Here is a 13,089-nt window from a genome sequence, read left to right on the forward strand (position 1 = left end):
GTAAAATAGTAGGTGCCATTCTGCTTTCTACTGAAACACCTACATGACTACTGTGTGTTCTGATGCAAACATATAGATCAAAGGGCTTCTCTTTGTACGGCAATTTAGTCTTAAAATCTATGTTAGTAGTCTGAAATTAAACACATTCATATCACATAACATAAGAAAACTCTGAATTGAGTTTGTGCAGACAACACTTTGTTATGTTATAAAAACAAAAAAAGCAAAACATATTTACTTCATATTTAGGGTACGGGCTACTTACAGCAAAGTTGCTCTGTGCTGCATAATGCAGGGGTGTTGCACCTTGGCTATCAGATGGGATAGTTCCAAACTTATTTCTTTCTAATAAGAGATGGACAATCTGTGCATGACCTGAGAAAAATAATAAAATAAAACCAGATATGTGTCAAATCCTGAAGTTAAACACTTTGAATCAAAAAAAAAAGAGAGAGAATGAACAGATCTCAATAAAAAAATAGTATGTTTGTGTTGTAGCCATTATAGCCTAAACATAAAACAGTATAGTGTCACAATTCCACAACCTGTATCCTTATTTTTGAGGGGCGTCTGTAAATCAGGACCTATGAATAGGAGCATGTGGAAAGATTTTCTGTTTATTTTAAAATAAATCACTAGAGGACTTCCCTGAACAAAGAAACCAGCAGTAGCTGGTCAGATAACTGTGATATTAACAGTGCAATGAGTCAGTTGAATAGTTCTAGAAAAAGCTTCTGATAATTCAGCCAAGATGCTGCATTTGAGTGAGAGGTCAGTCAGAAGCAGTAAAGTGAGCATAGACTGATGTGGAGCATTTGTCCATCTACATTAAAAGGTAGCTAAACCAACACTAACTACAGTTTCATCCTACACCACATTGTTTTAACGAAATTAAGCGTAAATTCTTTATTTAGGTTTTATTCAATCAAAATTTCAACTGAAGACGGATAAGGGAATCTGAAGGCCAGTCTACTGTCAGCTGCTATATCTGCAATAAACAACGAACTGACACACACAACCCATTCCATCAAAACAGATTAGGATATTTTTTTATTAAAATCACAACATTTTTGAGGTAGTGGGAAAACTTTATATCCACTTCACAGACAGGAAAACAAAGACACAATATAGTATATTGCCAATAAAGTCAACTGACCCTTTCATATGCTTTCTTTTGTAGGCATAGGCAGCTTCCAGAATACCTTAATGATCTGGTATTTTAAGAGACACTATAAGGCATAAATCACACAAAAATACTCTGATTTTGCAGGAGAAATCTCCCAGCATCTTGCATGTGGGGAAAACAATCAATTTTGCAGCTTGTTACTTTTGCAGAGTTGACCTGAATTAGTTTAGAATAAATGAAAAAAGTAGGTAAACCTTTCAACTATCAGTAGACTTTTTTTAAATGAAAACACCAGCAATTACAGAATGAAGTTGTGTTACAGTCCTGGTATGTAGCTTTTCAAAACCTAAGAGAGGGAGGAGCAGGCAAACCTTCTTTTGTGGAATGGCACTTTCAGACTTCATATGTATAGATATATCAGAAATGAGAGAAAACAGTCAACTTGAGTCAAAAAGGACGAACAGTTATGTGGGTATTTTTTTTATCTAGGGGTTTTAGGGTTTACAGAAAGGCTCCTCTTTCAGCCATTAAGGCAAGTCTGGACCCAGAACATCACAACACTGTCCCTCCCAACCAGAAAAACACTAAAAAGAGGGGATGCAATGTTGCTATACTCTTCCCATCTCAACACTACAAGAACTGAATGGAGGCGCACTAGAAGAAGTTGGTTCCGAGTGCAACCCTAGCAGGGAAAACATAGGAATACTGGGCCTGAATAAAAAAAAAAGTTGCCTGAACTTTCAGGATATAGAACTAGAAAAAGGGTAACTGAACTCCGTAATCAGGACAGGTCTACCTAAATTATCTATGAAAGAAGGCTTGAGAGAGTTGAAAAATATTGTGTGCAACAGTGAATAAGTTGTTGCAAAGATGGATCTCATTTAAACATTAATTCCTGAGGTCAAGAATTGTCATTTCTGTAGTACTTTTATTTAGAACAGATGTAACTTGGCAAAGACTTTTATTTATACAAAAGGTAACAGGAACAACAATGCCCTAAGATGCAGTCACATGTATCCTATCACCTTTAAAAGAATGTTTGTGGCTGTATCCATGCGCTATTTAAAAACTACTCTTAACCTATTTAGTAGCAGTTTAGACGCTTTGAGATTTATATACAGCACCCAGTATCTACCTTAAAACAGAACCCTAAAAATTAATCATGATTTACCAATCAGAAGTTTCCCATGGGCATGTGCCACCTAGAGACCCCATCAATTTCACAAAGGACTCTGGATGTCTTGGCACATCTTCCCCCTTTATTCCACACTGGTTAGACAATCAATTTTTCCAAAAAACAAAACTGCTCTCTTAAATACAATTTCAAAACACAACAAATTTTGTGTCTTGGACAGAACCAAGTGATAATGACTATTTATTTGGGGGACTGATCCTATGACACTTGAAATGTTTCACAATTTCTCTGTAAAAATTTGATATCCCTACTTAAATGCAAATCTGAGAACACTTTTTTTTTTTTAAGAAAAAAATAAACATAATCAAACTATGTGTATATTGTCACTGGAGCTGCATTAAATCGGTCCAGTGAGCAATCTGATTCTTTTATTGGCATTCTTTGTCTGCAGTGTCCCAAAGGGTCATGGGGATGAAGCCTGTTAAAAGGGGAGAGAGAGTGTTTGAAGATTCATTCTTTCTATCCATTACATGGTGTTTATTTTTAGCTCCTTGCGCATAGGAGAATGGAAAACAGGAGGTCAGTTTTCTAAATTGTATTATTTTTGTGCCTGTCATTTTATGAGTTGCATTTCCATGTACTTAGAGTATTTATATTTAATCAGGTTTTTACCTGTTTTGCAAAGATCAAGTTTTGTAACCTGTAAAACCAAACCATGCAGAATTCACGTATGCAGGGTTGCAATTTACAGAGCATCTGATTCTCAGGGTAGCAATCTGAACAGAAAAAAAACTTTATCTGAATAAAATTTCTTGTCAGATCTGATTAGATTGTAACGTGTCTGATGAAGAACTTATACTAGGAGTAGGAGAAGTGCAGCTCTGCCATCTTCTTGTTGCTCACTTCTGCCGGCATTATTAGATTACCTGCAGTTTCTCTGTAGGAATATTTTAAGTCACTTGCCTATTTTGTAAAAATTCTGTAAAATCATCCATAAATCCACATAACTGGGCACATGTAAACTGCAGTACATCACAATCAGCTGAAAGTGAGCAAGGGAGTGACGATGCCACTGTGAGCCCCTACCTTGTGAAGCAGGCACTTCCCTCAGGCACCTGTGATCGTCTTACGTATGGACCAAGTGAGGGTGCTGGCATCAATGCATATATTATTAGTAAAGTTGTCATATTTTTTCAGATAAAAAATTTTTAAAAGTTCTGATATTTTTGTCATGCACCCCAACGGATTGTCTTACATACATTTCAGACACCACTGCTCTAGAGCACCAGTTGTTATTTTTTTACTTATGAACAAAGCTACATATGCAAGAACATCTCAACATGGTATAATTGTTCCTAAATCATGACCACAGGTAGCCTGCTGAAGTAATGTGTTTTACAGTGCTTCAGAGAATCTGAAGGTAAAAAATACCAAACAACAAACCCCCAAACAAATAAACAAAACCCCCAAACCAAACAAACAAAAAACCCCACAACAACACAGTCTACACACAAACTTCTAATGCTGGTCTAGCAGAAATGATTATTTTTCTAAGAGAGTAGTTAGCATAATGCCAGACTAGAATTACACAAAAATCAGAGACAAAGATTAAACACCACAGCCAATTAATTATTAAATGACTTCAGCGCTGTCCACTTTACCAAGTAAGGCTGCCCAGTGAAGGGGAGTTCGGAATAAGTTGTCATAAGATGTCACATTGCAGCCTTCATAGGAGGTCAGGACGTCAACAACTGCTACGTTCCCATCAGCAACAGCAAAATGAAGGGGAGTTCGTCCTTCGTAGTCTTGCCAGTTAAGCAGAGATTCTGTAGGTGCAGCTTCCTTTAAAAAAATAAAACCAAAAAACCAACAAAATTAAAAAAAAAAAATATTTAAGTTCAAGAGAAAAACTATATACTCTTCATGGATTTTTGAGTCTTATAATAAGGAGATAAACTGTCCTTGTTCAGTAGAATCTAGCTCTACAAATATATACTTTTGTTACAGTATAGGCTATTTTCAAGTATTTCTTATGGAACTTTTTTCATACGTATTGTACAAGACCTAATTTTTGGTACATAGCCTCTAGTTTTACCAGTGTTTTGTGCAAGTGGTTAACACAATATAGGCACTAACAGATATAACTTGACTTTTCATTACATTTTCTTTAAAAATACACTAAATTAATTTTCATATAAGGCCCCTAGCTATATAGTTTCATATTATGATAATTTCCTCTCTGATCAACTTTTTACTAGACAGATTTATCTTCATTATGTTCTTTCTCAGCCAAAACAGAATATATACAAATGAACATCATCTTAGTGTTGCATAGACCTCCAAATGGCAACTCAACTATCATAAAAGCCCATGAAATACAAACTATAAACTTCACTTCACTGAAAAAAGAGGTATCTCTAAATAAGATGGTAAACAATAAAACAATAGTAACTCAGGATACAGGACACCAAACATCTAGAGCAGAAGCCAAATGTTAAAACAAGAGCCTGAATAAACCATAGGGATGTCCTGGTTTTATGAAAAAACACGTTTCTCTTTTAGTGAATTTGCCTGTCAGCTAAAGCCTTCATATTAGCTGCATTTTCTCAGAAAACCAGATACGTGTTTTGGTAAACATAGCAATGAAATGCAAAGTTATTGATAAGCATGGATGCACCTCTTGCGAGAGGGGCAATGAGAAACAGGTGACCAAGAAACTGATCAATGGAGTATAACATCCCATTCATGTGAATACTTCATATAAAAGAGGGAGATCATGAGGATCTCGTCCCTTTTTTCCTTATGGCCGACATTAGGAGAGGACCTTGCTAGTCGTCCCTGCGAACTGAGGCCTAGTGACAGACTGAATCCAGCTCCGGTTGGCTGCAGAGTCCAATCCAGGACTTCAGGTGCCAGCTCTGTAGTTGCTGGGACTTACAAAATATACAAAACCAATCTTGAATTATTTCCCTGTATTTTATCAGTAGCATTAGTAAAACATTTTTAATTTTTCCAACTCTCTTCTCTCTATCCTTCTTTCCCTCCCGATTGCTTGTCCTTAGTGGGAAGGTGGGAGGCAGGGGAGAGGGGGTTAGCAATACATCTGCCAGTTTTATTGTCACCCCGCAATCAAAAACTCGACAAGGGAGTAAGTCTGCTGTTCTATTTCCAACAACTCAGAACAATTCACTGAAATCATGGGAACCCTGTGCCAAAAAAAAAAAAAAAATATATATATATATATATATAGTCCAGACGTTTTTAACTTCCAGCACTAGAGTGGATTTTAACCCATGATACCTGAGAAAAACAATCCTCCCAATAACAGAGCGCCACACTATATCTTACAACACACTTGTGAAAGAGGAGGGAGAAACTGTGGTCAGTGCAGCTTGTTAACAATTAAAGTTCCTGAGCCCCTTCTCACTAAACTAATTGCAATTTTTCCCATTGACTTCACTAGGCACATGAATAGGCCATAAAATCACTTGTATTTGCATTATTTGAAATGCAGTAGCTATTACAAAGAAAACAAACATCTAACATTGAGAACAATAAATCAAGAAGCAGAAAGTCAGGAAATTCGAGTTGATTTCTGTCTATTAACTGACAAAGCTTGTATATTCTATATATTCTATCTAATAGATAAAAAAATAAATATGTTTAGAGTTTTATTTAACCACATGACCTAAGTGCAATTTGTCTAAGTTAATGCTGCACTAGTAACCTCAGCTCCACAATGCCCCAATTCTTTGCTTCTTATTGTCTTACTTTCTAACAGTGTCAACTTAAATTAATCAAATATTAGTAGGTTTAAGTTTTCTAAAGTTAAACATTTACATACTTTGCATACTGTATGTAAATGCTAATTAAGCCGTCTGTCTCTCATATTAAAAAACTGCATCAGTTTTAGATATCAGTAGTTAGCCGTGTTTTACTAGAGAAAAAAATTAACATAGCTGAAACAATATCTAACAGATAATCCATTAAAAACACAAAAAATTGATCTGAGTCTCAACTAAAAACAGAATCAAATTTAACATTGTTGCAGGCACAAACCACAATAATCAAAGCATGAATAACACTTCTTTTAATAAGCATTCAAAAGCATTTATCTGAGCCATTACAGTGAGAGGTGGAGTTTTATGTACTTCTCTAGCTTTAATAATTCTCAAGAGAAAGCTAACTGCTAATACGCTCACTTTCTGTCTACTCAAAGAGCTCAGCAGGGGGAGTATAGAGCCCACTGCAAAAATTCAGATGTGATCTTCATAAGAATCACTTTTAAGAACGACTAAAAATGAATGACGATAGGCACAAAAATTATAACTGAAATTCTAACTCCATCAGAGGAAAACTTGTTTGAAAAGAACAGACGAACAAGAAAAAAAATGCTTATTCACTTTACCTATAATTTATTGACGTAATCTGGAAAGCTGATTTTCAAGCCTCTTAAAAGCACAAACAACATACTAAATAAATGACTCCTAAAACTCACGGCTTAAAGTCACTGATGTTCCCTAGAACATACCCCCATAATCAGAAGTGTTACTTTTGCAAAACGGTAAAGAACATTTTAATGACAAAGCCACTGTTTATATCCTGGCCTAAAGGTACTCAGGTGTTTTGTGATTTCTGGCCACTTCAACTAGAATTTTGTAGGCCTCTTCCCGCCTGCATTCAAGGCTATAATTTCTTTGGATTTTAAGTGGTTTTTGTGTAAAATTAGCTATAATTAAACTGTGGTACTCCATTAATACTTTAAGCACAATACACAGAAGAGAAGCTATGCATTTTTGTGCAGCAATTAGAACAATGGAACTGTAGGCAATAATGGAAAGTGTCGTATAAATAAATGTCATGTCTCTTACCATGAAGAATAAATAAAGAGGAGAGATATAAAATAGACAGAGAGTACTAAGCAGTTGCTTCCAGCATATTAATGGAACCTTATTCTGTTCTTTTCTCCTTAAATCTTCCCAACGTTTTTCATGTAACCAAGCACTTCTGAATCTGGAAAGGTGGAAAAGGAAGTTGACCATGAGAGACTCTCCAGATTAGAGTTTCTCTCTACTACACACGTTTACTTTCTAAATACGTCACAAGTTCCATTTTTGCTGTATTTTGTGGATTTTAGTATTAGATATAACCAATTTGTGCATAACTGTCACCCCTGCAAACCCAACGTACTTCAGCATTCAGTTGAGCCCTTTTTATTATTGTTTATTTTAACAATCCCTACGGGCTAAGTGCTATACAAACATCAAACAAAAAGATGACCCTTCATTTTAAGAATTTATAAACAGGAGACAACAAATGGACACATCCAGATGGCAGAGCACAGAAAAAGACGACTATTTTTTCAGTAAAACCAGCAGCTTAACTTTTGTCAAGTTTTTATAAAGCAGCACTGGAGAATTCTGAATAGGACACTAGAGAAAACTAATTTCCTGGGGTATTTTTTCAGAGTGCTAAAGATAACATGAGAGAAACAACAGCAGCGTTGTTTTTCATAACTTAGTCAGCAGGCAACAAAGGCTGCCAATGCAGATGAACCAGCTGTAGATATCAATATCTAACTGCTATCTGAGCAATGGCAAACACCTTACAGTTTATGGCACTCTGTCATGAAAGCAAAGACAAATGGTTCATGTTGGATGTAATTAAAACAATTGAAAGGCAACAGAGGCACATAGTTGTAGACCTTTTGCACGGCTGTCTCTCCAAGACAATATTCTCATGACATTAGAAATACAATTACGTACGTTAAGACACAAGATGACAGAAATTTTAACTGTATGGGTACCTACAACAGAAATATAATGCAGAAAGACTGTGAAGAACTATATCGTTAATCTGGATGTAAAGACTTAGAGAGGAATGAGAATCAAAGGTGATGCTTGGGCAATAGATCTGGAATGAGGTAATACGGCAAAAAGTAGCTAAGAAAGGGAGGGAAGATTGTGAGCTCTGCTAGGTAGGTATCTATCAAGACAAGTAAGAAAAACTCTTCAGTCTGGAGAGCAGACAAGATCTTACTAAAGAACTAAACTCAGGGGCACCACAACCAAAAAAAAGTATTTATACTCAGCAACAGAGTCAGTCAACAGATTGATTACCTAAGTAATGTTTCTGTAATATCAACTTTGACAGCATATTCTGTAAGCTAAATTACTTTCGCATTTAAACTTGCTATTATCTCACTCCAACAACAAGCATATATAGGTATATCTATTTGAGATGTAAACAATTTAGTTGATGCATGAAAAAGCCTAAATAGAATAAAGAATACTCTCTTCTGTCAAAGAAAAAGAACCAAAAAATCTGGAGGTGATCACAGTTCTGTATTACCTGTAGAGAATCTTTGAGAATACCTGCAGTAAGGAGACAAGTATTCTTGACCTTTTGTAGTACACCTGGCTGGGAGGGAGTAAATTTTCCTTGCAGCAGCAGGTATGGTGCTGGGTTTCATATTTGTGATTAAAACTGTTGATAACACACCAATGCTTTGGCTACTACTGAACAGTGTTTGCACAGCACCAAGGATTTCTCTTGATCATGCCCTGCCTTGTCCTGCTCCCCTGCTTCCTCTAGTGAATGGGTTGGGAGTGGGCAAGAGACTGGGAGGGCACGCAGCTGGGAGAGCTGACCCAAACTGGCCCAAGCATTATCCCATATCATGTAACATCACACTAATCCAAAAAATCTCAAGGAAAGGAGGCAGGGGCGATGCTCGTGGCTACACCTTTTGTTTTCCCAAGCAGCAATTAAGCCTGCAGAAGCTCTTTTTCCACTTTCCTGGGAGTAGCCAACATCTGCCTGCTGATGGGAAGTAGTGAATAAATTCCCTTTTTTTCACATACAGCTTCTGCTTTCCATACTGAACTGTCATCATCTTCATTCATGAGTCTTCTTGCTTCCTTCTATTTTCTCCCAGTCTTGCAAGAGGGGAATGAGTGAGCAGCTGTGCAGGTGTTAGGCTGTTGCCTGGGGCAACCACAAATTTAAAAACATTTCCCTTGACTATCTAGTGTTTGAAAAAGTCTGTATTTGAATATAGGAACCCCTACCTACTTCTCAGCAAATTTGTTTCTCTAGTGTGGCACAAAAGTACATATAAACCAAAATTTTGTGACAAATTATTTCACGATTGAGGCCAAATTACAAATCTCTTGGATATAAAGAAGTCATACAGAAACAATATCACAATAATTTAACACTGGAAACCTCTCAAAAACTATTTTTATAGTAAAAAAAAAGTGTCAGTAACTGTAAGACTATCAATGTGATTTAAAGAAAAGCAAAGCTAATGTTCCTATGCCACAAAAAAGTTCTCAACTTGCAAGCTAATCAGGCAAACAGACATAGAAGTCATTGTAGTTAGCTTACAATCAATACGTGTCTAGTTCTAAAAGACATTCCAAAGACAAAAATATAGAGATTGCTGTAATATGACAGAAAAATTAAATTAAGATTTCTGTATCTTTCCATGTTAGTGAAGTTGAGAGATTTCCACAGAATAAAAAGGTAAAAATCAAGCTGAGCACATGATTTCATTGCACTCATTACAACTGTCCATGTAAAAAATGAAACTGAAATACGGCAGAAAGAGAAAATAGGCCACTGAGGAAAAATTATTAAATCTGTACAGAAAAATGTCTGGAAAGTCTCTCAATAAACTGATCATGGTCTGACTGATAATTGATCAAATATCTCACAGAATTCTGACTCAAAAGACCAAGTTAAATTAGACTTTTCACTACAGTTAACTAGAAATAAACTTTTAAATAATGAAGAAAAGACACACAACAAAGAAATCAGTCAGCGAGATGCAACTGAGATGAGTAATATGACTGGTCATTTTAACTAGAACTTGCAACCCCCTCCACCCTCCCTCCTCCCGCAAATGAACAGCTACACACATCAAACTAATTAAGAGACTATACATAGTCCATGAGCCAAAGCAAAGACATTCATCCATAAAACTCAGAAAAACTCATTTTAAGATTTTCTTACAAAATTCTGGATATTATGAAAAGCAAATTATTTCATTTTCAAAGAGTCAGTGGATTAAAATGAAAAATTTTAAGAGAACAAAAAAATATTTCTATCAGGGTAACGTAATAAATACAAAAAGTGTTCTACATATAAAAGACTTTCTTACCAGAATACATTTCACTGTGTGAACTGCACTAGGGTCCTTGTTGTTAGCTGCCCAGTGAAGTGGGATTTTTCCTTCAATATCAGGGATTCCAATATTTGAATCATGTTTTATGAGAAGTTTCACATGCTCTGGGTTATTGTAGTAGGCACTCCAATGCAATGCAGTTTGCTGGAACACAATATTCACAAGTTTTACAAACACATTGAAAAATGAATATAGGATGAAAATTAAAGTGGGTTAGAACCTGAAATATGATTTAAATATATTTTCACAAAGAGATCACGTAGTCCAACTCCTCTGCTCAAAGCATGGTCAACAGGGTGATCAGGACACTGTCTGGTCAGATTTTGAGTTATCTCCACAGACAGAGATTCCACAACCTCTCTGGACAACCTGTTCTAGTGTTTTACCTCCCTTGCAGCAGAAGAGTATTTTCTCAGGTTCAAACAGAATTTATTATAATTCAACTTGTGCCTATTGCCTCTTGTCTGCTCACTGCTGACCACTCAGAAGAGTCTGGCTCTATCTTCTTTACCGCCTCCAATCAGGTATTTATACACATAGGTAAAATAACCCCTGAACTGTCTCTTCTTCAAGCTAAACATGTGCAGGTCTCAGACTCTCCTTGATGGCAGTTGCTCCAACCTGCTAACCACCTTTGTGGCTCTTCACTGGGTATACTCCAGTGTCCATGCCCTTACTGTACTGGACAACCCAAAAGCAGACACAACATTCCATTTGTGGTGCCACCAGTGCTGAGCACAGGGGATGGACCATGGGTAAAACCAGCTTTAAACAATGGGTAAATGAGCAATCTTTTGTTACAAAGAGGACTGACAGAAAATAGAACACGTGTACCTAGGGTGGGTGACAATACAAAAATCACTGGAGAACAGGCTTCAAACAAAACTGAACCAGAGGCCCATCTGCCTAAGTAAGAGTAGATACTCAGGCATCTTTGCTGCTAAGGTCTCAATTAGATCTAAGCTACAGCATCTTAAACGGGACCCACACTGAGAAGCCCTTATGCTTGGAATATACATATTTCTGATAGGAGATGAATTGCTTCATATGAGGATTTCTTGGACGATGGCAGGAGAATGCTGTCCATGCTACTTAGGCAGCCAACAGGGCAATGACATTGGATGCAGCAATTCCAGACCTGCAGAAAATATCTGAGCTTGGTATTAAGCAATCATGTCCAAGTTAGAATGATCATTTGAAGCAGGCACCAGAGCTGCACTACAGAACAGCTGCTGTAAGTAGTTTGGTCCCTCTTACATTTGGAAATCTCTTGGAATAAATTGATAAAGAAGAACAAAACAAGATGACTCTCCACTAGAGGAAGATGGCACTGAACTCTGAGACTGAACTCCGATCCATCTTGAGCAAAGGTTTTGACTTTCTGTACTGTCCTTGATCACTCGGAATTCTGAGGTTGAATATTCCTGAATATAATGCCCACCGACCCATGGCAGCCCAATAAAACATCAAAAGACAATCCAGGCTCCTATTGCTAATTCCTGACTGCCAGTGGCTTTTTATGGGTATTAGTGATGTTCATAATTAGAGAAGCAAACCAATGTCTGAGGCTTTTTTAAACAGTGAAGCAGTGAAGTGTTGGTGTATTAACAGGTATTTTATTTCTCAGACACATCTCTCCCAACTGCTGAGTAGCAGAGGGTTGTAAGATACAGAATTAACTTTATTCCCCCCATCTCACTTCCCTCCCCGCACCTGCAAAATAATATGTGGCACTTTGATTTGAAAATGGAGAGAAATAACTGTTGTGGGACATTTGTGTGTAAGCCTACAACACCCTGGATTAACATCCTTGAAAAGTGGGAACGTATGAGTTCAGTATTGTTTCCTTAATATCTCTGTAAAGCATGAAGGCAAAAATAAGCCTATTTTTTGTTTATTGCTTTAAGCTTTTAGTTTTGTACCATGGGACATTTTTGTCCACTTGATAGTTCACTGAAAAAGAGGTCATTTAAAGACATAACTGGAGGGGCTGCAAGGAAAGGTCTGATAACTGCCACCACACGCAACGACACACTGCCTAGCACCATAAAGCATGTTCAAACCACTACAGTCTGTCAGGATTTGAACTGAAAAGGCTTCTAGCAGGAGAAATTTCTAGTAAGTTAAGAAATGTTTTTTCTTAAGTGGAGCTGACCAGTATCGCTAGAAACTGACGGCTGCAATGAAAGTAAAAACTTTTGATTACCAGGAGGCCAATGTAGTTTTGGTTTACTGTTTTATCTCACCTACAGTCTTCTTTTCACTCAGTTGCCTACATGGAAGTAGATGTAAAAGACAGCTGTTCTCTCACATGTTCAGGAATTATATTTGACAATCTTGATGTGCATAGTTGCAATCAGGGAAACAAATAAGATATATGCCCAAAAGCGTCAAACTTGTTGGACCACCTTTCATCAACCTGAATTCCATCTTTGCTACTGTGACTACTGATGACACAAACTGGAATAAAAGTGCTCTGCGTTTTGTGGGAAATCTGGCAATGCTTTAACACTGCCTTGGAAATCTGCTAAACAGCAGACAACGTTCCTAAAAGATTTTGGCTGGTTACCATGTACCTTTGTTAATTAATTAACATGGTCAGGAAGTCAGCATGACCTCTCCAGAATGACTGCTGTACTG

The 13,089-nt window shown here is 36.9% G+C and overlaps 1 protein-coding gene across 7 annotated transcripts in view; it reads right to left on the minus strand.

The window, feature by feature from the left end:
* The window catches only part of INVS (inversin), a 93,257-nt gene that overhangs the window by 38,587 nt on the left and 41,581 nt on the right, over positions 1 to 13,089 (minus strand). For 4 of the 7 annotated variants that reach the window (XM_065052948.1, XM_065052949.1, XM_065052950.1 and 1 more), the window contains 3 exons: positions 10,426 to 10,593; positions 3,923 to 4,103; positions 266 to 375 (listed from right to left, as the gene is read on the minus strand). In XM_065052948.1, coding sequence (XP_064909020.1) covers positions 266 to 375; positions 3,923 to 4,103; positions 10,426 to 10,593 — 459 coding nt within the window. Of the gene's footprint in view, positions 1 to 265; positions 376 to 3,922; positions 4,104 to 7,132; positions 7,275 to 10,425; positions 10,594 to 13,089 lie in introns of all 7 variants that reach the window. The other 3 variants (XM_065052952.1, XM_065052953.1, XM_065052954.1) reach the window with 1 other exon arrangement.

Source organism: Columba livia, chromosome 2 (genome assembly GCF_036013475.1).
Source record: "Columba livia isolate bColLiv1 breed racing homer chromosome 2, bColLiv1.pat.W.v2, whole genome shotgun sequence".
NCBI lineage: Eukaryota > Metazoa > Chordata > Aves > Columbiformes > Columbidae > Columba > Columba livia.